This window comes from Myotis lucifugus, unplaced genomic scaffold (assembly GCF_000147115.1).
Source record: "Myotis lucifugus unplaced genomic scaffold, Myoluc2.0 scaffold_14, whole genome shotgun sequence".
Lineage (NCBI taxonomy): Eukaryota > Metazoa > Chordata > Mammalia > Chiroptera > Vespertilionidae > Myotis > Myotis lucifugus.
This window is the reverse complement of record NW_005871062.1, coordinates 14,242,429-14,267,446: the sequence shown is the minus strand read 5'-3', so window position 1 is coordinate 14,267,446 and position 25,018 is coordinate 14,242,429. Positions and strand designations below refer to the sequence as shown.

The 25,018-nt window shown below is 39.5% G+C and overlaps 2 protein-coding genes across 3 annotated transcripts in view; one reads left to right on the top strand and one right to left on the bottom strand.

The window, feature by feature from the left end:
- Positions 1-312: 312 nt before the first annotated feature.
- Positions 313-14,036, bottom strand: MRPL47 (mitochondrial ribosomal protein L47). 2 transcript variants are annotated; one of them, XM_006084892.3, is made up of 7 exons: positions 13,870-14,036; positions 11,033-11,178; positions 10,199-10,259; positions 6,276-6,372; positions 5,734-5,864; positions 4,543-4,638; positions 313-545 (listed from the first exon to the last, which is right to left on the bottom strand). In XM_006084892.3, exons 1-7 carry the CDS (start codon positions 13,965-13,967, stop codon positions 413-415), a joined length of 762 nt encoding a protein of 253 aa, XP_006084954.1. In that variant the 5' UTR covers positions 13,968-14,036; the 3' UTR covers positions 313-412. The 2 variants fall into 2 exon arrangements, with proteins under 2 accessions (XP_006084954.1, XP_014307822.1); XM_014452336.2 differs by lacking the exon at positions 11,033-11,178 and having other exon boundaries at positions 316-545; positions 13,870-14,004.
- Positions 14,037-14,130: 94 nt separating this feature from the next.
- NDUFB5 (NADH:ubiquinone oxidoreductase subunit B5) overlaps positions 14,131-25,018 on the top strand; it is a 13,493-nt gene continuing 2,605 nt past the window's right edge. Inside the window, exons 1-5 of the mRNA XM_006084893.3 lie at positions 14,131-14,289; positions 18,500-18,588; positions 19,689-19,755; positions 20,741-20,802; positions 22,248-22,354. Coding sequence (XP_006084955.1) covers positions 14,166-14,289; positions 18,500-18,588; positions 19,689-19,755; positions 20,741-20,802; positions 22,248-22,354 — 449 coding nt within the window. The 5' untranslated portion in view covers positions 14,131-14,165. The remainder of the gene's footprint in view (positions 14,290-18,499; positions 18,589-19,688; positions 19,756-20,740; positions 20,803-22,247; positions 22,355-25,018) is intronic.

Below are 25,018 nucleotides of genomic sequence, written 5' to 3'. Positions count from 1 at the left end.
GGCTCAGCCCTTGCAGCCCTGGCTTTGTCCGGATGGTCATTCTGTTGTCCGGTCTAATTAGCATATTAGCTCTTTATTATATAGGATATTATATATACTATTTTGACATGTAATTTTTTGCAGTAACATAATTACCACATAAATCTTTCTTCTAATTAATTTCCGTTCAATATGCACAATTCTGTGCACCAAGCCACTAGTAATTTATAAAATGGAAATGTAACCTGAACTTGATACCTGATTTTTAAAAAATTTGATAGAAGCATGACCACTTCCAAAATTAGCAGGCCATATTAACACTTAAAACAGTTGGTAGTCATTTGACTAAAATATGGTTTCTTTATAAACCACATATAGTTACTTTCGTATACATATTGTTTATGTAAGAAAAACAAAATGGTAAATTAAGAGTTCAGACATCTTGGACAAGACTTGACTTCTGGGCTTCAGAAAGATGTGGAAACTTTTCCTGAAGAAGTTTTGCTTTCTTTTTCTCTAAATTTCTCTTCCTTATTTGGATCCGGGCGTGTTTCTCCCGTTTCAGTCTAGAATAAAAGTAACAGCAAATTATACAGAAATCTTTCTCTGTTAGTCAATACTGTCAAACTATGTCCAAGTCAATTACTTAAAGCCTGAATCCTGACAATCTCAATATTAGGTGTGTCATGTATATTATAAAACTGGAACAATCACTATAAACCTACAGGTCAAAGATAAATGTGAAATCAAAAGCATCTGTAACCCTGCAGCAATTCTCCTTATTTCCTGCCTAGAATGAATGAACAGATCTTCTGACCCTGTAAAAGAATGATCTATCTTTCTACCTTATTTAAAATCACTACAATTTTACTGACTACATCAGATTTTTTACATCCTGAGACTTTTGGGAATTCCCTAATTTCGAATAGCACTCAGTCTAGCATATCCTTTCTCCTACAACAGAGAGAATAAAGCCATATCTAGAGATGATGCTTAGAGTCACCACTCTTAAGTGAGATTACTTGTACCCATCAGTATCCCAGGGCATGAGGCATTTTGTACCTCAGCTAAATTATGTTGACCTCTAGGGTCACGTAGGAATTGTCAAAACTATAAATGATAAGTTTATGGATGCCAAGCCTCTACAGCACTGAAGCTAATATAACATTTAATACAGAAACAAGTACTGAATAACTAATATGCCAGTGCTATGGTGGAGGTCACAGAAATTGGAGATACAGGTTACATTTGGGAGAAGACAACATGTATATCCAAAAAAAACCACACATGATACAAGCTACCTTGTAAATTAAATATAATGTAAATGTAAGATTAATCAAAGTTGAAATCAGATTACCCTTCTATTCATTAATCTTTGCTCCAACTAAATTTTGGCCATTTATAAGAAATAATCATATCTGAAAGAATAAAGGTTATTCTTAAGAATATTTGAGATTACAGTACATGCTTTGAAGACTAAAAAAGGTACTTTCGAAAAGAGAATAATTAGAATGAGTATAAAGCCTGTAAGAGTAACACTGGATTCATAATTTCTCATACATTGTTTTAACCCTTTGTAGGCCATAAGTGTCTATAGATGCAAGCGGCGGACCTTCTCCACACACCATGCGCATCTATAGCCGCAAACTTCACATATCAATTCGTCACCCAATTTTAAAATCAGACTTGTTAGTGACATCTCTGCGTTTGTAAAGAAAATTATGGTAACTTAAATTCATAAATATTCCAGTGCACATGGAAGAAATGGGGAGGTTTCCATTTTGGATGCGTGGCAGTTAACTGGTTAAAAGTCATATTATTGCCCTAGCCGGCTTGGCTCAGTGGCTAGAGCGTCAGCCTGAGGACTGAGGGGTCCCAGGTCCCATTCCGGCCAAAGGCACATGCCTGGGTTGTGGGCTCAATCCCCAGTAGGGGGTGTGCAGTAGGCAGCCAATCAATGATTCTCATCATTGATGTTTCTATCTCTCTCTCCTTTTCCCTTCCTCTCTGAAATCAATAAAGAAATATATAAAAAAAATTAAATAAAATAAAAGTCATATTATTTATAGCTTCTTACATGATTAAGGGTGGAAAGGTCTAATGGGAAAACATTAGGCTTGGCAAAAAAAAACAACAACCAGTGCAGTTAGATTATTTTCAATCACTTAGCATCTGAACTGTGTCTTAAAATGTGCATAGATGGAGACTTCAAAGCTGTAGGAACAGGAAGAAACAGCAGAAGAAAATGAACAAGTTATGTTTAGGAAACCAGGAAAAAGGTCTGACTGGTGAAGGGTAAGTACGAAGACTGAACTGTGGGAACACTGGGTGAAAAGAGGTTTCGATTTTATCCTGTAGACAAGAAACTACAGTTTTAAGGTCTCAACAGCACTGATGTGATAAAAAGGTGTGAGGAAAATTAGTCTGAATGGAAGCAACATCTGAACAGACTAAAGCAAGAAAGGTGTTCAACAATTCAACTTGATGAAGAGGGACTACACTAGGGCAGAGAGAGTGGGAGGAGAAGGACAGATTCTGGAGACATTTTGCAAGAAAAATTAAATCAAGGACTGACAATGTAGAGCACCGGTGATGAAAAAGATGAATGACATTTAGTATTGACTTAGAATGGACATCTACACTAATAAAAGAAAAACATGCAAATTGACCATACCTTCACTATGCCTTAAGCCACGCCCACCAGCCAATCAGAGCAACTATATGCAAATTAACTCAACCAAGATGGTGGCCAGCAGCCACGGAGCTGGAGCGAGCAGGAGGCTTGGTTGCCCAAATGATGGAGGAAGCCAAGCTTCCCGCCTGCTGCGGCCCAGCTCTGAGCTCCACTCAAAGCAACAAAGTTTCAATTATAGAAGGTAAATAAACCCCAGATACCTGCTTTCAGCCGGCCGTGGCCACAGAGCTGGAGCGAGCAGGAGGCTGGGTTGCCCCTGGCGATGAAGGAAGCCAAGCTTCCCTCCCGCTTGCTCTGGCTGGCTCTGAGCTCCTCTCAAGGCTACTCTGCTCAGCCACAAGTCAGGCTCCCTCCTTGGAATTCTAACACCAGTCACAAATCCCAGTTGTTACCTGTACTTCTAACTGACTGGCTAGAACAGATCACAGAACTAAGGAAACCTGTTTACTCACCAGCTGATTTGTTATAAAAGGATATCACTCAGGAACAGCCTGTCAAATGACATGCATAGGGCAAGGTTTGGGGGAAAGGGTGGAGTTTCCATGGCCTCTCTCTCCAGCCACCACTCTCCCCAAATCTCCATCTGCTCACCAAACCAGCTCTCCAAAACCTGTCCTTTTGGGATTTTCTTTTTATGGAGGCAACATCACATAGGCACTACTGGTTATATTATTGACCATTGCAATTGATTCAACCTCCGCCCCTCTCCCTTCCCCAGAAATCAGGGGCTGGAATTGAAAGTTTCAATCATCTAGTCAAGGTTGGTTTCCCTGGCAGCCAGCCCCCAACCTTGAGTGACTTCCAAAAGGCATCATTAACATAACAAAAGACATTCTCTTTCTATTTTTCTGGCATTAAGAAATGGGTTTAGGAGCTCTGAGACAGAAACAGGGACAAGGTAAACACATATTTCTTACTATAAATCACACCATCACCACAATGGATAAAACTAGAAATAAAGAAAGGTAGCTGGTTTGGTGGGGTAGATACAATTCAAACTGTGATTCTAAAGCATACTAAAATACCTTTAAGATCAGTTTAAATATGTATTTCATTCCTGTTTAAATTATTTTTTATAGTTTTTTATTTTTGGATATGGAAACAAGTTTTGGGGGGAGAAAGTCAGTGTTTAAAGAAATCTTGCTGAAAGTTGGACATGCTATCTAAGGCAGTTCTTAAAAGCTGTGGTTCTTGTGCTGCTAGGATTTCCCCTTAAATTTCCAGATGCTTTCCTGCCTTGAATTCTGAACTCTAGCACCTTTAGCCAGTAACCCAGTAGTTTCCACATTCTTGTGCTTTTTTGGTAGCCACAGTTAAGGAGTTGAGTGGCACCCTTTCCCTGGAAACCACAAACTTGCAATTCTTCTCCCTTCCAATAGAAGTTCTGGGGTTTCATCAACCTTGCAATAACATTAGCTCACATTTTATGCAACTAAAGTATCTGGACCTTCCTTTTAACATTATAGAAAGATTTAACCATTTACTTAGATATAGACTGAAGAATAGAAAGGCAATAAAACTTATAAAAAGATATACACTAGAACAGTGGTCGCCAACCTTTCAGACCTCACGGGCCACCAGTGGTCCTCAGACCACCAGTTGGTGACCACTGCTCCAAAGGTTTCCTTAAACCAGTGGTCGCCAACCTTTCGGACCTCACAGACCACCAGTGGTCTGCGGACCACCAGCTGGCAACCGCTACACTAGAAAGTTAACAGAAGACTATTTCTGGATGGTGAGATTATACAAAACTTTAATTTCTTTTTTACCTGATTTTTCTATTTTTTCCACAATGAACATATACTTATTTATGTAAGACATGTCATCTGATGTAAGGATGTTTCATTAGTAAGAGTGCTTGTGCTCACCTGTCAAAATGTTCCACATAGGGCATTGCAAAGAATCGTTTCCTGTTGTACCTTTTATTTAGGTACCAAGGTATAGGCCACTGTTTGAACTTGTGCCTGCAAAGAAAGCAAGAAGATATCGCCTTACAGAAAACATTTAATACATTTGCAAAACGACACAGTTTTAGCTTTCCTTGGACTAAATATGTTGTCAATAAATCAAAAGCAAAATAAAAAACCCTTGAAGAGAATAACACTCTTAGAGATTCTAAAATTGACACAGATTCTCTCCTCATTCCCACCCTTTCCAAATTGACCGAAACTGAATTAATCCAAATAAGAATTAGTAGAAAATAAAATAGTTCAGAGTATTTGGTTAGATGTTTAGCAATTTATCTCTTTCCTGCACTGGATTACATGGTTAAAGATTGCACAGCTACTCTCCTAAATGTGGCCCCAGGCAGCTCCATTACCCCAAACTCCATTAAAGAACTCACCAAATGAGTAAGCAACATTATGTAATGTAATTTCAACCACCCAAAATGCCTTCTCCATTTGCTGGCCAATGTTTAAAATTCTATTAACAATGTTTCCTTTTGGCAGCTCAACCTAAAAGTAGATAAACCCCTGGCAGAGAGAGAACACACTAGGTCTTTTCAACTATTTCTATCTCAGTATAAATGTTTATTATCAGATCTTTTCCCAAGGTCTGTTAGGACTTTGGGAACCGGACTTAGGAGACAAGATTAAACTGTTTCATAACTTGTTCTAGGGCTTATCCTGGCTCATGTGGCCTTATTCCTCAAAAACTTCTTTATAAGCCTAGGTTCTCAATGAGTAAAGAGGATAGGCTTGTGTCCTAAAATTAGCTTCATGGCATTTATTACTCTCTGAATTACATTTACACTATACATTTTTCTGGGGGAAAGGATCTATAACTGTCATCAAATCCTCTAAAGATCATATGATTCACATAAGAAGATTAAGAACCGCTGTGATAAAGCACCTTTAGATAACTGAATTATGAGAATGGGATGCCTGGACTACTAGATAAATCTACCTTCGTTCATATTCTGGAGCTCCAAAGTGGTTTGGGGGCCTCTGTTTATCTCTAATATAGCTAATACACCTTATACAGTGAGATATTGGACAGGGGAAGCAGCAAGGGACTTCCACTTTCATCTTAGAAAAGCCACAAAGTCAACTATGTACCAGATGATTCTTCCAAAGATGTCTTTTCTCCAGGCACCAGGTCTAGGTTTTTCTTGACCCGTCTGAAGGAGCCTTAGGGCATCTTCTCGTTCCTGGACAACTTTATCGAGTGCATCCATGGATTCTATTACCTGAGAAGAGAATAGAAAGATATAATTTCAATCACCTACAACAGAATTCCAAAGAGAACATATAAAGATTATGCCACAGGAAACCTATGAATATTTTTGTCCAAGAGCCATTCCATCAAAATCTCCTGCAATTTCACCCATAGGTATCTACCCAAGAGAAATACAAACACATGTCCACCCATATTTGGGAGTTGCAGGGAGGAATGGGAAGTGACTGCAGATGGGCACGAGATTCCGTTTGAGGTGATGGAAATGTTCTAAAATTAGGCAGTAGTGATGGTTATACAACTCTGTATATTTACTAAACATCAAGCAGAAATAGAAAACATCTATTTGACAGGAAATACAGGAATCATTCACTCACTCCTGTTAATTTTATCCCACAAAACAGCCAGCCTCCCACAGCCTTACCTTTTCTAGCCGCTCCGGGCTTGGCATTGGTAGTATCTGCCGCTTGGCCTCCTGCTCTAGAGTTAGGAGCATGTTTCTTTCTTTCAGTAGGACATACCTATATCAAACACAGAGCTTGTAATGCTACTTTGTGATAACATTAATAAAGTTGCAATTTAAAGTTTTTTTATTTTATTTTATTGATCTTAGAGAGAGGAAAGGAGGGAGAGAGGGAGATAGAGAAACATTAATGTGAGAAACATTGATCAACTGCCTCCCATACACACCCCAACCAGGGATTGAACCCAAAACCTGGATATGTACTCTGACTGGGGAATCGAACCTGTCACCCCTCAGTGTATAGGACAACGTTCCAATCAACCAAGCCACGCTGGCCAGGTCTAAAGTTGTGATTTTTGAAATGAAAATTAATGATCTTTTCTCAAAGTCTCTTAGAAATCTCGATATACAGAATATCATTACAAGGAATAATCCTTTAAACAGAGTTATATCTACTCTTACTCATTTGTTCAATAAATTTTCCATGCATCACATATTGTATTAAGTGCCAAGAGAGTTACAAAAAAGCATAAAATATAACCCCTATATTCCAAGTGGAGAGATGAAAGATAAATGATTCAGTCAGTGCCTGTTAAATGCTAAGCACTGTGTTACACACTTTACATAATTTTCATTTAATTCTTACAACTACCCTTTGTGGTTCTTATGTCCACTTTCTAAATAAAGAAACCAAGGCTGAGAGAAGCAGGGTATTCTCGAGCACATGACTAATTCAAGCTTCAAATCCTGGGCTCCCAGTGTGCAAACCTTCTCTATTTTTACTCCACCAGGCGACCTCCGGAGCTGCAATGAGAAGTGGTGTACGAGTGATACAGACAACAAGTACCAGAGGAGTAAGTGGGAGAGAGATGTTTCTTCTAGCCAACATGATCAAGAAAAGCTTCACAGAGATGGGATTTGTTAGACTGGAAAGGAAAGCAAAGCAGAATCAAAGGTACTGAGTGGCAAAGCTGAAGTGAGGGTAGGTTTTGTGAATAACTGTTTGATTAGAATTAGAGCTGAAGGAAAGGAAAGGAAATAAATGTGGAGAGCACTGAACAGGAGACAAAGGAACTGGGGTCCTTTATGCAATAAAAAGACAATATGTGGCAGAAGATAGTTTGGTTTTTGCCATGATGAAATTTGTTTAAAAAATTGATTTGAGAGAGAAAAAAAACATCAATTTGTTGTTCCTCTTATTTATGCATTTGTTTGTTGATTCTTATATGTGCCCTGACCAGGGATTGAACCCACAACCTTGGTGTATCAGGACAACACTCTAACCAACTGAGCTACCTGGCCAGGGCCAGCCACGATGAATACTGAAACAGCCCTAACTAGCCTTTTACTAATAACTCACAGTAACAATGCTTTAGGCACATATTACACATCTTATTTTCAATGTGACTTATTTGTCTATAATAAATCTGTGCTGTTTTACACGTAACACTCTGACACCAAATGAGTTTTTTTCTCCCTCTTTGTCCCCGCCCCTCACCTCCCCCATTAACCCCTGTTCCATCCTCTTGACACCAAATGTGTTGTCTTTCCCAGCGACCTTCTCCAACTCTGACACTACCTGGGGTTAGCATCAGATTCCACAAAGTTAAGGACTCATTCCACAGTTGTCCCCCACTTCAGATGCCAACAGCAAGTCCCAGGGCTACCACACATCTGACTGACCCGCTGTAAAGTGGGAGTTCCAACGAGCCCCTCCTTGGGTTCAGGAATTTGATAGACGGGCTCACAGAACTCAGGAAAGCACTTTACTTACTATTACTGGTTTAGTACAAAGGATACAACTCAGATGCAGAGTTGCTGTGCTTTCTCAAGGCATGCCCCCTCCATGTGTTCAACAACCTGGACGCTCTCCAAACCCAACTGCTTAGGGTTTTTTATGGAGGTTTCATTATGTAGGCACGATAGACCAAATCACTGACCACTGGTGACTGCACTCAATCTCCAGTACCTCTACCCCCTCCCAGAGGTGAGGGGGGGTGGCGAGCCTGAAAGCTCCACCCTTCACTCATGCCTTGGTCTTCCTGGTGCCCAGTGACCGTTCTAAGCCTCCCCGGCCCCACCAAGAGTTGCCTAATTTGAACAAAAGACACTCCTATCACTCAGGAAATATCAAGGGGTTTAGGAGCTGTGTCAATGAATGGGGACAAAAACCAAATGGATATTTCTTATTGTATCACACGATACACCTATAATATCAGTGGTTCTTACGAGCATTTTATAATTCTATAATCTGCCCTGAAAGAGAAATAACCCTGTAAATAGGGGGATAAAACTTTAAATGCCTACTCCGGTGCTTAGCCAGATAACAATTACGAGTGAGGTGAGCTTGGTGGAAGAAGAGGATGGGGGAGAAGTGGCACGCACTGCACCGAGCAGTGGCTGCATAGACCAGCCAGTTGTAGCCATGTGGCCAGTGCTGCCAGATCAAGGTCTGATTATTAAAGAAATCTTTATTTATGTGTGAAATCTCTCAATTTAAAAAATACAGTAAAGCCCAAACAAAACATATCTTTGGCTAAATACTGTCATTTAATGTAGGGGTGGGAGGGTGGGCAAAATATGTGAAGGGGGTCAAAAAGTACAAATTTCTAGTTATAAAATGAGTAAGTCACATGACTACAGTTAATACTATTGAATTGCATATTTGAAAGTAGTTAGCAGAGTGGATCACAAAAGTTCTCATCTCAGGAAAAAAGACTTGTACTATGTGTGGTGATGGATGTTACCTGGGCTTACCACGATGATCATTTTGCAATATATACAAATACTGAATGATTGCATTAAAAATACAACCCTGTCTTAAATCCTCTCAACTCTAATTCATCAGGAGAAACTGCCCAAAAATCTACATAAATTCCCAATTAAATGCACCCTCCAACAGTTTTCCAAAGCAAATAAGCTAAAGATTTCAGATCATGCAAAAGGTAATAAAGAGGAAGAAGGCCTAAATGTGACCAACTCTTCTCCACTTCATTTTATTAGCTTACTGGAATTGTTAATACAAAGGTGTAGTATGACTAGTAGCAATGAAATTTCTAAACTCCCAACTACTTGAGAACTCTGGTACATTTGTCTTAATATAACTTACCCTGCCATATTTATGAAATCTATAATGATCTTATGTACCATCCACAGTACTGTGAGACAAACGCTCAATTTCTTACGGCACATAAAGTTTATACCTCCTCATTATACTAAATTGCTTCAAACACCTAGACCAAGCATGTCAAACTCGCAGCCTGTGGGCGAATATTTTTGTGGCCCAGCCAATGTAACGGTATGTAAGAAACGTTTTAATAAAAATTCCGTAACTTAATTTTTACAATATCCTGTTATACATAATTATTAGTAATGAACTACAACGTTCGCTAATGACTGATTACTATAATCGTGTTGCATTCATTTCCCTTACGCACCTTCGACGCCTTCCGCGCAGGTGCACCATCTCTCTCCACTAATATTAGCAGCGAATATTTTAGCAGCTGATTGCCACCTCATTAGTCTTGTACTGACTTGTTTGGTGTGTGCAACAGGAAATATTTTGCTTTCGGAGAACAAGAAAAATAGGTTTATTTGCATTACGCTTATTAATTTGTGCAGTTATTCAGTGTCTGGTAAGTTAATGTTCAAGAAAATATTAATTTTTATTAAAATATTTTATTATTTTATGTTAACTATTACTCATTTATTTCATCCCTTTGTATTCAGCGTGTGTCTATCAAAATAAACCTATGTTTCTATGAAAATTGAAGCTTTTGTTTTTTTGTGGCCCACATAAACTTAAACCTTGTTTATTTGTCCTGTTAGTTAGTCTTTGAGTTTGACATGCTTGATCTAGATGTTCATGTACTCAGTATACTTACCAAAGTTTATGTAAGTCTTCATTACTTTTGTTCCTTAACTGCTGACAGGTCCATGCAGCTCCTATTAAAATGATAAATTCATAACATGAAATGATTTTCTAGCTATGTGTCCTTTGGCAAATTACTTAACCTTTCAAACCAGTTTCCTTATCTGTAAAATATATTATAGCTTTATTATATTACAGTATAAAATGCAACTAGAATTAAATTGGGGTTCAATTAGCTAATACATGAAAATATGAGTAATGAGACTGGCAACAGCATTCAAAAATGTTAGTATGGCTACAGAATGTATTTTCACAGTTTAAGGTAAAAATACATGATTATAAATTAATTTTCAATTATCTCTAAAAAATAAAATTTAAGCCCTGATCAGGTAGCTCACTTGGTTAAAGTGTCATCCCAATACACCGCGGTTGCAGGTTCAATCCCTGATCAGTGCACATATATAGTAAGAATCAACCACTGAATGCATAAACAAGTGGAGCAACAAATCTATGTCTGTCTGTCTCTATCTCTTTCCTTCCTTCTTCTTTCTCTCTCTAGAAATTAATAAAGTAAAAAAAAAACTATTTTTAAAAAATAAAATCTAAAACAAAGCCAAACATCAATTTACTGAAAAAATTTAAGCCTACTCCTCTTCTAAACCTTTTGCCAAGCTGCCAAGGAACAATTAACTCTATCATATTGTCCTTTTAATTTTCACTAATAGACATTCCCAAAGGAAATTTAAAAAAGGAAAACCCCAAGTAATTCCTAAACTGGATAAATAATCCCAACATGATGGATAGTTCAAAAAAATATATTTAATACCAATCAACCCAAATACCTCACCAGATTTCACTTTCTCTTCTCCCCAATTCTTTGGGTCATCAAAAAATTCTTCCAGTCCTTTCCTTGATAATGTGGTATGAAGTATTCTACACTGGTGTAAAGATGTGACACTTGGTATATTCTTAGGCGACAGAATAAGAGAAAACCTGCAATTGAACATACATAAACAATTGCTACCCTATAATTTCAGAGGCAGTATATTTACATTTATATTTTAAGGTAACATATGTAGGTCCTTCATAAACTACTAGTGGGCATATGAGTAGATTAAAATTATTTTGAAGGTTAATTTTGCAACATGTATTAGAGGCCCCAATGTTTCTTCCCTAACTCATTAAGTCCACATCTAGAAATTTCAACTAAAGAAATATCATAGATGGAAACTGATAAATGTAAATATATATTAAAGCATTATATATGATATTAAAAAGTTGATATTATAAATGTGAAACCATGAGTGGTTTAAAAATTATGTGTCCATATGACAGTCTATTTTGCAGTAACTTAAAAAATCATGTTTTTAAAGAATATTTAATAACCTGGTAAATAATTTAAAATACAGTAGTGAAGCATGTCACAAGTATTGCATTCCTACCAAAAAAAAATTAACCTGAATCTAACCATGAGGAAACAATCAGACAGACCCAAATAGAGAGATATTCTAAAAAGATTGATTTTATAAAAAAGATGTCAATGTCATGAAATAAAAAAAGGAACTATTCTGGATTTTAAAAGATTAAAGAGATATGACAACTAATGCAAAAAAATGAATGTTGTTTGGACTCTGAATAAAAAAATAAGAAAAAAAATTATCAGGACAACTGAGGACATTTGAATTTGGGCTATAATAGTAGCAGAATAATAGCATGTATCAGTATTAAATTCTTCAGTGGGTGGAGTACTGACTCAGTGGATAGAGTGTCGGCCTGCAGACCGAAGGATCCAGGGTTTGATTCTGGTCAAGGGCATGTACTTGGGTTGCAGGTTCCTCCCCAGCTTGGGCCCTGGTCAGGGCGTGTGCAGGAAGTAATCAATCGATGTGTTTCTCTCACATCAATATTTCTCTCTGTCTTTCCCTCTCTCTTCCACTCTCTATGAAAATCAATGGAAAAATATCCTCGAGTGAGAATTAAAAACAAGAACAAAAACATTGTTCTTGTTCTTATGAGATATATGCTGAAGTGTCATGATGCTTGCAATTTGGACATGCCTCAAATAGTTCAGGAGGGGAAAAGGCCTGGATATAAAGAGATAAAGAAAAATGTAATAAAATGCTAAAGCTTGCCCTAGCTGGTTTGGCTCAGTGGATGGAGCATCGGCCTGCGAACTGAAAGGTCCCAGATTTGATTCCAGTCAAGGGCACATGCCCAGGTTGTGGGCTCGATTTCCAGTGGGGGGCTTGCAGGAGGCAGCCGATCAATGATTCTCTCTCATCATTGAAGTTTGTCTCTCTCTCCTTCTTCCTTCCTCTCTGAAATCAATAAAAATATATTTAAATAAAAATGCTAAGGGTTGATTAAGAATATATGGTTACTCTTGGTACTTTTCTGTTGTTTTGAAATTCTTAAAAATAAAAAGGTAGGGAAACAAGGGTAGAGCACAAGAATGCATATATGTAAATATAGTCCTGGTTTTATTTCAAAAGTAGAGGCCCAGTGCATGAAATTTGTGAATGGGTAGGGTCCCTAGTGGTTGCTGGCTGGGGCCTCCCTTCCCCAGCTGCCGGCTGCTGGCCAGGGCCTTTCCTTGTTCCGTGCCGCCACCTGGTGGTCAGCGCACATAGTGAGCGATTGAGCTCCCAGTCGGTCAAACTCCTGAGGGGAAACTTTGCATATTCGGCTTTTATATATACAGATTACATGTATGTGTACATATGCAAAGTTAAAAAGGGCAGGAAATCTGTTTATCTCTGAGTGGTAGAATTAGAGTTGATTTTTGTTTTCTTCTTCAAAATACTTGACCCTATTTCCAAACTGTCTGCAAATGAACATAATTTATTCTAATAAAAAATCTAAAATTAATTTTTAAAGAAAAAGAATAACTAGATGGAAGAGACAATGGATTCAAATTACAACCTCTGAGCCTCTGCAAAATGAAAACCATATTGCTTACCTCTAAAGTTACATATAATATGTAGGAACAGTGTAATATAATAGATGCTCAATAATTGTGCTGGACTTAAGAGCACATACATTACTTCCTTTTAGGAAAAAAAATCGGACATACCCAACTATTTATAAATTTCAAATCATTACAGACAAAAGCCAATAAGGGGGAGGAAACATATACCCTAAAGTCAAAAACGATGGGTCTGACCAGAAGACAACCTGACTTTGCAGAAATAATGAACACAGCGTGTAGGATGTTCTGTCTCCCACCTGCAAGGGCAGCTTTTCATTTACGCGGCTACTTTCATTTATTCACTCAGCATGACTGAACAATCGCTTTGTGACCTATCGCAGGAATAACAAGGCCCCTTCGTCTTTACCCATCCAAGCTCGACACAGCTTTCAGTCCCAAAGCCAAAAGCTCTCCAGTGAAGCTTTCCCCAACTCCCACCGCCCAACGGGCTCCTTCTACGCCTCTACCTTTAACCAGCAAGCACCGGGCATCTGCAGACCCCACAGACAGCCCAGTTCACAGCAGGTGGCAACAAAATGAGGCAGGAAGGGAAACGCCTTGTGGGCGCCTGGTACCAAGTCACTCATTCCTCCCCGAGTTGGCTTCGGGCTCAAGCCCATCCTGCGACCTTTCCATCGCTGAGCTGCTCTCAGCATTTCAGCAACCGGACAAGATCCCAAGTGGAGAGGGCCACCCCTCCTCCTCACATCACTTACCCTGTGCCAGCAGGGACCTGAGGGCTCATGAACGACCGGGAAGTCTGCAGGGCGGCTGACACTTTCCTGCAAAGAACGGCTAACCTGGCAGCAGCCATTTTTTTCCTCGCGTCAGCAAACCGCGTTCTCGTCCACAGGTGCGTCACTTCCGGCGCGTCACTCCGACCGGAAGCAGAGCGCAGGAACAGCTTTTGCCCTCACTCAACATGGCCGCCTTCCGCCTTGGCCCCGGACGGTGAATTGGCTCTCTCGGCTCCCGTTGCCCTCCCCCGCTCGACCTCTTGCCCGGAGTAGCCATGGCGGCCATGAGCTTGCTGCAGCGGGCTTCGGTCACCGCGCTGGCGGCGCTGGCTGGCCGCCGCCTGGGCACGCGGCTCGGACCCGGGGGCTTCCTCACGCGCGGCTTCCCGAAGGCTGTCGGTGGGTGCCGGCTGTGGGGCAGAGCGCTCTCAGGGGGAGCGGGGGGAGCGAGGACGCTGCCGGGGTGACCTTGGTGGGACCCGGCGGGAGCCGAGAAATTGCGGGCTGGGCTTGAGGGTTTAAACTGTCCGTTAGCGTTTGTGAACACTTGGCCCTTCAGCCTTCCCAGGTGGGCTCATTCACGGACGACGCTGATGTCGGAAAGGCCCAGAGCTGAGACCCGGGCCTCTCGGCACCGGCGGTTCGTACTTTCCCCCTGAACTAGGCTCTAGTCCCGCAACACTGGCAGTCGCGTTGCGGAGGTGCCCGGTGATGCTAAGCGATGCGTGGACAGGCGCAGAGGCTCCCGACAAGGCATTATGCGTGGGGACTTGCTGGAAAGGATGGGGAGTAGCCAACAAACTACTTGGCTAACAACATTCCTGGACAACATCCCTCTGTAAGCCGTTTCTGATGGCACATGTCCTCCTCTTTAAATCCTCATCACGTCTCGCTGGAGGTAAACGGGGTGAACCCCCTCCTCCCCCCTTACACGCTGCGCCCCTTTCGCGGAGGTCTGGGGGGATCGCGGCAGGTCATCTGAGCCCTTTGCTCCGGAGCCGGGGAGGATCGGGTAGCAGGGCAGAGGGTGCTGTGTTCCAGCCGTGCCTGCTCTCAGAGGTATTTTGCACGTGAAGCCTTACCTGTCCCCGTGCAATGAAAGGTTTTGATCTGTATTGTGTATGTCTGCCCCCTGGGGAGTGTGAGCTCCTGCAGAGTGGAGAGCCTCGTTTTGTTTCCTCTGGAGCTAGGTTCCCGGGCTCCAGCCCTGGCTCCACGGTCCAGTAGCTGTGTGTGTGTGTGTGTGACCTTGGGCATTCACTTCTTGGAAGCTAGCCAGAAGGCACTGAATCGCTTGGAACTTGTATTTATTCACCTCTAAAAATGAGGACGTTTATTACAAGTGTGCATGTTCTGTTGACTTGACAGGGAAAGTACATGATTTTCTGGCCACTGTGCCGTACATCTGAAACTCACGCGGAATGGTATTGAATGTAGACAGTAACTGAAAAATAAAAAAATATGAATGTTTTTAAAAATATGACCTAAAAATATGGTGAGGGGAGGGGATGACTAAATTATATGTTTTGTAGGCAGTAGAGAGTGTTTTAGCAAAAGAGCAATATCAGTAGTGTGTTTTGGGCAAATGCTTCTGAATATCGGATGGCTTCTAGGGGGTGTTCAATTCCTTAAGCCGTTGATGTAAAGTGACATTAACTGGGAATAGTCTGAGAATGAGGGGGAAAAATGACCGATTTTCAATTTCTTGGAAACACACACACACACACACAAAATTATACAGTTATCTTATTTGATCCACACAAAGACCGCAGTTGTTAAAACATAACTTTCCCGAGGTTACGTGCATTTTTAAAAAAACCTAGTTGCACATAATTAATGAATACTTGAGGAATTACAGGCTTTATAAAATGGTGGAAGATGCCTGTTTTCATGACACCAAAAGGGCTCCAGTTCAATCCTGGCCGGGGCTCGATCCCTGTAGGTGTGTGTAGGAGGCAGCCAATTGATGTTGCTCTCTTCCTCTCCCTTTCTCTCTAAAATCAATAAAAACAGATTTTTCTTTTTTAAAAAAAGAATGAGTTCTTGGACATGGAAGGAAACTTTTGAAATTGACGAGTTGGTAAGGAATGCCTTTTTATTCTAAAAGAGGCCATATATTCAGATTCTTTAAGGAAAAAGACCTTAGAAATCCAGACCAACGCCCCCCCCCCTTCCGTAGTATAATAATACCCATTACTGATACTTGAATAACTACTTAATGGAGAGTTGGGGAGTTGGGCTAAATTTTTAAAAATATGTTTTTGTTGCTTTTAGAGAGAGTAAGGAAGAAGGATAGAGAGATAGAAACATTGGTGAGAAACATGGATCGATTGACTGCCTCCTGCACGCCTGCTACTGGGGATCGAACCTGAAACCCGGGCATGTGCCCTGACTGAGAATCGAACTGGTGACCTCTTGGTTCATGGGTCGATGCTCAACCACTGAGCCACACTGGCTGGGCAGTCCAATTTTATTTTCAACCACTGAAATTGTTAGAAACTTCTTTGTATTAAGCTCTAAATTACTCTTTCACACATTGAAAGTTGTTTGCTTCAACTCAACCCAGAATAGTGTATGCCCTTTGTCATGGGATAGCCCTTCAGTTCCTTAAAAGCTCATCTGATTTCTAACCAGACTTCTTTTTTGTAGACCAGTCAGCTTCAGTTCTTTCAGTTTCAGTATGTCAGTTTCCAGGTTGTTTTTAATTCTGGTTGCATAAGTGGAGCAGGCTCCAGGTTGTCGCTCTAAAACTCGGGACACCTGGAGATGAGAGGGCGGGGATTTCTTCCACTTTGACCTTGAACTTTTAATACATATTAAGATAAAATTACCTTGGCTTTTTTTGGTAACCACATTATACCAATGACTCTTACTGGTATTCTAAGTTTGTGAGCCACTAAACTTTGGAGGTCAGGGTCCAGGCAGGACTTTCCACTTACATTTAATCATTTTAGATTCAGCCTTTTGTCAATGTGTATGAAGACTTTTGGGGGATCCTATTTCATCATCAGTGTAGTAACCACTGATGGCAGTAGCTTTGTGTCTTGTCAGGAATACCATCATGCAGGCCATTCAAAGAAATCTTGACCCTCCAGGGCTATGGAGACAACTCTTTGGCAGGTTACTGCATTAAGTAATCAGTACCGTTTGGGTGTAATCAATCAGTCAATTGCCAATTTCAACTTCATTTAACTTGATATTTCTCTCAGTTTATAATGTGCCTTTCCTTGTACCTCCTTGCTTCCCCCCCCAACTCCCTCACCAACACACAGACCATCCTGTCTAAATATGAACTTTACTTCTGGGCCTGTTCTTTTCTGACAATACATCCTGTTTCTTTCCTTTGTTGTCCCTATAGATTTGTAATTATGTTAATCTGTTAGTGTCTTGCTTCCAGTAGGGTCTGTCTGCATCCCTCTTAGACAATAGGCCTAGCAAAGGACCTGCACATAGTAGGCACTTATACTATTATCCAGCCCATTTTTTTCCACATAGCCACAAAAAAAATTCTATAACTTTCAAGTGATTTGCTGAAATACATACTTTGTCAAATTCTCTTATCTTGTTATTGTCACAGCCTTAGTAATATGAATTGTACTTAGTAAATTCATACCAGCTTCTAGTTCTTTTGTGAATTAACCTAAATTCATCTCAAGCTGCTGCAGGTGATACCAAAATTAAGAGAAGAGTTTCTCTTTCACACATTGAAAGTTCTTTGACATTTATGTTTTATTGGGAGAATAAAGGGAATTAGGCGCCTCCCTAGAATACACATCAATTCAAAGGTGAGAGTTCTCATCTGGTTGGAAGAATGTTGGTTTCTTGGAGGATAAGATGTCATCTGGGCCCAAAGAACAGATTCCAGTAGAGGGGAGCGCCTTCCAGACAGTGAAGCTTGGACAAAGGATACAGAATGTAGTTACACAGCCGAAACAGCCTTTCCTGCTTCCAGAAGAAGGGGCTTGGATGCCCATGTGATCTTTCCAGGCTTCCAAGGGAGGAAATGGTGTAGAAAGAAGATCCAGGAGTTAAATTTTGCCTCGCTTTATCTCCAGCAAAGTTTGATTAAATACCATCATCTGGGGAGTATTTGAAGAGGAGGATATTGGGAATGAGAAATGACTTACAAAGGGATTTTATCAAGATATGTAGAGTGTTTACTTTTGTAACAAGTTCAAATTCCTGCTGGATATATGTTGAATAAATGTCTTTCCATCTATTTTGTAGCAAGTGTTTACTGCCTCATATGGAATGGCATAACTTAAATTTATTTCTTTTGCAGCATTAGCAAAATTTGTTGCAGAGGGTAAACAAAGTAGCCCGCCAAGAGTATCTGCCTTCCCTGCCTGCTATTGAAACATTCAAACAAATGTTTAGGTATTTTTTTAACATTGAATAAAAATGAGGAAAGCTATAGTTTAAAACAGAACACCAATCTCTGTTTAAGGAAACCCTACCTGCCCCGCCTTTAATACTTAAAGAACATGCATTTTAAAATCTTAATTAAAAATGTATGCATATATATTTTCTTATAATCTGACTTTATCTCAGAAAATAACAGTATACCGATATGAAACTTGTATAAAACAGGGTAATTTAATATTTCTAGCTCCTGTGAGACACAGTGGAGACCATGGGAAAAGACTGTTTGTTATCAAACCTTCTGGATTCTATGACAAGCGTTTTTTGAATTTACTGGTGAGTTAAAATTTTTGTTGAACTATTTTCATATAAATAGGAAGACCATTTTGGCCTATTTAGAAAACATCTTTCATTTTGTAAATTCATATGTCTTTTCTCAAAAGATATGGAAATGGGTAGTAAGGTCTGATTTGTTACTAAATTTCTTTTTTAGTAACCATTTTTTCTTCAAAAAAGGATTTATGTTTATTGGAAGTTAAAAATTGAGCTATTCCTTTCTTCTCAGGATTATGGGGTTTTGAAATCTGTGTTCCCTGACAAAAATAAAAATCTATATTAGTAAATTACAGAATTTTGAAAACAGATTTATTTGGGGATAATTATATTATTAAAATATTCTTTAAATTACCAAAGAACTAGTTGAAGTATTGCTTCAAATACGGCCCTCCATTATTATGAGATATGATTTTATTTCTATATTGCTTAGGAGCATTGATTCAGAGAGAGCAGCAGGGTACTGATTGTACATTATTACTGCAAGGTTCTATAATGGAAAGTAGGCCGTAGAAGATGGAAGACTGTCTGGGCTCTTTGTCATTGTTCCTAAAGCTGTGACCACCATTTGAGCATGGGCTGCCCCCTAGACCTTCTCTTGCTCTGTCATTGTGCTCAGTGCCCTCTCCAACCCCTTGGTTGAGCTCCCACTGTTCTTGTCGTGGCCAACGCAGATTTTATACCGTGGCTGGAATCAACCTGATGTTTTTACACTTTTCTTTTTTATTGAGTTGATTGGGGTGACATTGGTAATAAAATTATATAGGTTTCGGATATACAATTCTATATGTATTTTTCTTCTTAATACAAAAACTAACTTTCATTACATTGTTTTAATCAAAAAATGAAAAATCACTCAAATATATATTATATAATACTTGTACAATTAATCCCTTTTTTCTTTCATTTTTGGTGTTAAATTTAGGTATCTAAAAACTAGAGCAAAAGAAAATCACAGAAATAAATCATTTGATACTGCATCTCCAATTTGGCAAGTTTATTTTATAAGTAATATAAGGAAATCATGTAATAAGGACAACTTAAGGGTGGGAAAGAGAGTTAGGAAATGGTTATTGAAAATTTGTTTTTATTAATCTTGACAGAAATTCTACATTTGTTTGACTGGGATTCCAGTAGTAATTGGCATAACTCTGGTGAATGTGTTCATTGGTAAGTCTCTCCCTCTGAACAAATCGATAAATTTTTTTAAAAACCTATGTATGTTTAAGAAAAAAAATGGATAAGGAAAAGCTCCTTGAATAATAAAATAAACATAAGCATAGAAATTTATTTTAAAACAATTAAATCTTAATCCGTAATAGAGTATAGTGATTTTTTTTAAACATCTTGGTTTACTTCCTAAAGCTTTAGGTCATCAGTTCTGTAGGGGCCACATAAAAGGCTTCATAAAGCCTTGTCTTCCTCCTCTTTTTCCAACCCCAGCTTTGATAAGACAGAATAAGGAAAATAGAAAGAGATACTAAAATGGAAAAGAGGCTGAGGGATGGTAGAGTGTTTTTATCCCTCTTAGAGCACATCCTGTATAATAAAAGCCCAGCGAGCAAACGGCAGAACGACCGGTCGACCAGTCACTATGATGTGCACTGACCACCAGGGGGCAGACGCTCAATGCATGAGCTGCTCCCTGGTGGTTAGTACGCTCCCACAGTGGCCAATCCCCACAGGCCGCACCCCCCACCAGTGCATGAATCCTGTGTACCGGGCCTCTAGTAAAGTTATAATCTACAGAAAAATGGAGTTGTGAATGACAATAAATATTAGATTTTTATAGGAAATTCTGCTCAAAGTACTTCTAATATCTTGAATCCTAGAATATTTTGTTTAGTTGGTATTGGGAAAGCCAGAAGGAATAGTATGTCTTTTATTATATCTTGGTATACTGTATAAACACAAAATGCAAAATTCTCATATAATCCTGCAGACAATGTCTTACATATAGAAGACATCTCATATCTAATGAATGGATTTTCAACCATATTGAAGTGAATTTAAAATATTAGGTATCTTAATTGATACAAATAAAAGGTCATTTTAAAACCACAAGAGGTTTGTTTCTTACTTACATAGTGCAGACTTAATGTTATACACTCCTGATGCTGAAGTTGAACATCACTATTTTCTTTTCTGTTATTAGGTGAAGCTGAGTTAGCAGAAATTCCAGAAGGCTATATCCCAGAACACTGGGAATATTACAAGGTTAGTATACTGTAAATCACCACAGGTTACCTTCTGTTAGCTGTCTTATCAGTGCACTGGTTAATGTCTTAAAATTCAGCAATTAAGATAGGGTTTTATATTCAATTTTTTATATCAAGTAGATGAGTACATTTTCTGCTCACTTTTTTAAAAAATATATTTTATTGATTTTTTACAGAGAGGGAGAGATAGAGAGTTAGAAACATTGATGAGAGAGAAACATCAATCAGCTGTCTCCTGCACACCCCCCACTGGGGATGTGACTGCAACCAAGGTACATGCCCTTGACCGGAATCGAACCTGGGACCTTTCAGTCCGCAGGCCAACGCTCTATCCACTGAGCCAAACCGGTTAGGGCTCTGCTCACTTTTTACAAGGAGCTTCTTTTGGTAATTTTCTTCATTGTATTATTTTTAAGTTTTATGGTTATTTATTTATTCATTTTATTAATCCTCACTCAAGGGAGGAGAGAGAGAGAAACATCAGTGTGAGAGAGACACATTGATTGGTTGCCTCCCACATGCATCCTGAAATGGAGTCGGGGATTGAACCTGCAACCAAGGTACCTGCCCTTGACTGGAATGGAACCCAAGACCTTTCAGTCCGAGGACCGACACTCTAACCATTGCACAAAACTAACTAGAGCAAGTTTTATGGTTTTTTAAAGGATGACTGCGGTGTGTTCTTGAACAAGCAGATTAACAGTCACAATTTATCCCAAGTTCAATACTCTAGGAAAGATTTTATAAATATTAGTGTTAGCTGTCATTTATTGAGCACCTACTGTGTAGCAGGCACTGTGGTGTTTTGCAAATATCTCACTCCATGTCAAAGGTACTGAATTATTCCCACTTTAGAGATGAGGAAACTTAAGGCTTAAAAGAGATTAAGTGACCTGTAGAAGAGATAACCCAGGTAGTCTTGACTCCAGAGCCTGCACTGTTAGTCATTTTACCACACTGTCACTGCTACTAAAATCCAAGATTGATTGTTACTTGTCTTTACAAGTGTTGTACTGAGTGGCCTTATCAGAGCATATCCTTTCATGTTTTATTATCTGAGTGAATTATATTTTAGGGAAGAAGTACTTCATTATTAAATCTTAATATAAGCCATACAATTAGTTTAGCTTTCTTAACTGATAGAAAGAGCTCCATTTTTTTTGGATCACCAAACCTTGGATTTAGCTCCTAAATCTGCCACTTTAGATACTCAGCACAGGTTTTTGGAGTCAGACAGTTACTTTGCTGCTGCTTAGTAACTGTATAACTTTGTGCAGTTTGTTTTCCATAAAATGGTTGTGGGGGAAGTATGCAGCTAATGGATAAAGTAGTTGGCACATGGTGAGTGTTATTGGTTATCTGAGATTGTCATTTTACAGAATAGTAAGCTGGAAAAGCAAAATATTATTCAGAAACTAATTTTACACAAATTTTCTCTTGTAGCATCCTATATCAAGATGGATTGCCCGAACTTTCTATGATAGTCCTGAAAAGAATTATGAGCGAACAATGGCTATCCTTCAAATTGAAGCTGAAAAGGCTGAATTACGGTAAAAAGTGGGGGTGGGAAGGAAATCCTTTAGTATGGTCAAATCATAAGAAAAAAATTAATAAAACTACTTCAATGCTATAGGCTGCTCTATGTAAAAGAATGAAGATGGGTGAGAGTTAGCCTGTTCAGAGTGGAGACTATGAGCTGGAGACAAACAATTAGGAGATAATATCTGTCAGATTAAAAAAAATCCTTTTTAAAATATTCTATTCTCCTAAAAGCAAGGCAGTCCTCTCCTCCCACTTCCCCTCCCCCAATTTCTTTTCCTCCTGCATCTAGTCTGTCCTTAGAGGTGACCACTACTTAATGATTTCCATTATATGTTTTCCCCTCAAAAAATTTTATGCATTAAAAATATATTTTATGTATCATTTGAAAACATATTAACACAATGGAATCCTCTTATAAACATGGTTCTTTACCTGTCTTCGTTTCACTTAAAAATATCTTGGTGATCTTTTCTGATAGTATATGCCTCATTCTTTTTCATGGATGCATCATATGTTTTGCTAGATGGATGTGCCTCAATTTTTTTTATCCAGTCACCTATTGTCAGTACTTAGGTTCTTTCCAGGTTTTTTTTTTTTTTAATATTCTGCAAAGTGCTGTGAATATTTCTTACATACATTTTTGCATATTTATTCAGTATATCTGGAATATACATTTCTAGCAGTAGTATTGATAAGCCAAATTTTACATGTTTTAAATTTTAGATGTATATTGCTAAACCCTTCAAAAACGTTGTGCCAGTTGTCTTTTCTGTCACCAGTATGTGATAATTTCTGTTTCTTCATACCTTTCCTAGCAATGGAATTTATCAAGCTAAACATTTTTGCTTGATGAGATAATTGAAAAATGTTATCTCATTATTTCCATTTTGTATTTTTGTAAGGTTGAGTATTTTTTCATATATCTGTTGGTTGTTTACATTTCATTTTCTATAAATTGCCCATATTTCTACTCATCTATACATTAGTTAAATTAACTTTTGTTTTTCTTACACATATGTTTTCCTGGTTTGTCATTTGTCTTTTGACAGTGTAGAATGCTTTGCAATGTAGAAGTGTTTTTATGTTTCAGATAAAAATTAGTAGTAGCTAATATGTTTTGAACACTGCATTGTAATATTGCTTTAATTATTTTTTATTTATTTACTTATTTGTCAGGTTTGTCAGGTTTTTAGATTCTGGGATTTTGTGTTATGCACAGGTCTCTGATAGTAACTAAATAAGTAAATATATAAATCCAAAATTATTTTTTTAAATGGTCACTCAGTTTCCTTCTGCTGCTTTTAAATTTGATCCTATCTGAGATTTATTTGGGGGTTTGGAGTGAAATTTACACACAGTCAAATGTGCACATTAAGCTCAGTGGGCTTTTGACAAAAGTATATAGTGATGTAACCACACTGTCAAGGTCGCTTCGCTGACCTACTGAGCCTCTTTCCTGTCTCTTCCAGTCAGTCCTCCTCCCCTGCTCTTGGCCACATACTACCTTGATCTGCTTTCTGTTCATTCTGATTTAATCTTTGTAGTTTATAAAACCTGCTGATATTGAATAATATTTAAAAGAACATATGATTGGCTTATATTCTAAATATGTAATTACATATACTAATATATAGAGTTACCACATACAGCTGTCATTAAGTATTTAAGAGCATGGAAAAACAGTATAGCTCATACTTAGTAACACTGGACTTCTTTGAACTTCAGACATATACCTGTGAGTGCCAATTAAAAGACCAGATCCCAGAATTCTTTAGAAATATAGAGATCATAAACAATTTGAAAACAAAGTAAAAACCAAAACCAAAACCCTGACTTCTACCCCCAAAAGAAAGATGCCAGTGTGCAATCAGGAGTGCCTACAGTTGTTATAAAGTATACTAGAAGCCCGGTGCACAAAAATTTGTGCACTTGGGGGGCAGGGGGAGGGGGGTCCCCCAGCCCGGCCTGTGCCCTCTCGCAGTCTGGGACCCCTCGGGAGATAACGACCTGCTGGCTTAGGCCTGCTCCCGGGTGGCAGAGGGCAGGCCCAATCCCTAAGTGCAGCCCCTGGTCAGGCTCAGAGCAGGGCCGATTGGGGAGTTGGGGCACCGCCCCGTCATGCACAGAGCAGGGCGGATCGGGAGGTTGCGATGCCACCTCAGTCACGCTCAGGGTAGGGCGATTGGAGGGTTGGGGCACCGCCCCCTGTCAGACTCAAGACAGGGTCGATGGGGAGGTTGCGGTGCCACCCCCTGTCACACACAGAGCAGGGCCGATCAGGGGGTTGGTGCACCGCACCCTGTCAAACACAGAGCCACAGGGCAATCAGGGGATTGGGGAGCTCCCCCCTATCAGGCACAGAGCAGGGCTGATCAGGGGGTTGGGGCACCTTCCCCTGTCACGAACAGAGCAGGGCGGATAGGGAGGTTGTGGCCCCACCCCCTGTCATACACAGAGCCACAGGGCTATCAGGGGGTTTTGGCGCTGCCCCCTGTCATGCTGATCCCGGTGCCGGGAGGCATATTACCCTTTTACTATATAGGATAGAGGCCTGGTGCACGGGTGGGGGCCGGCTGGTTTGCCCTGAAGGGTGTCCTGGATCAGGGTGGGGGTCCCCACTGGGGTGCCTGGCCAGTCTGGGTGAGGGGCTGAGGGCTCTTCCAGAAGCGGGT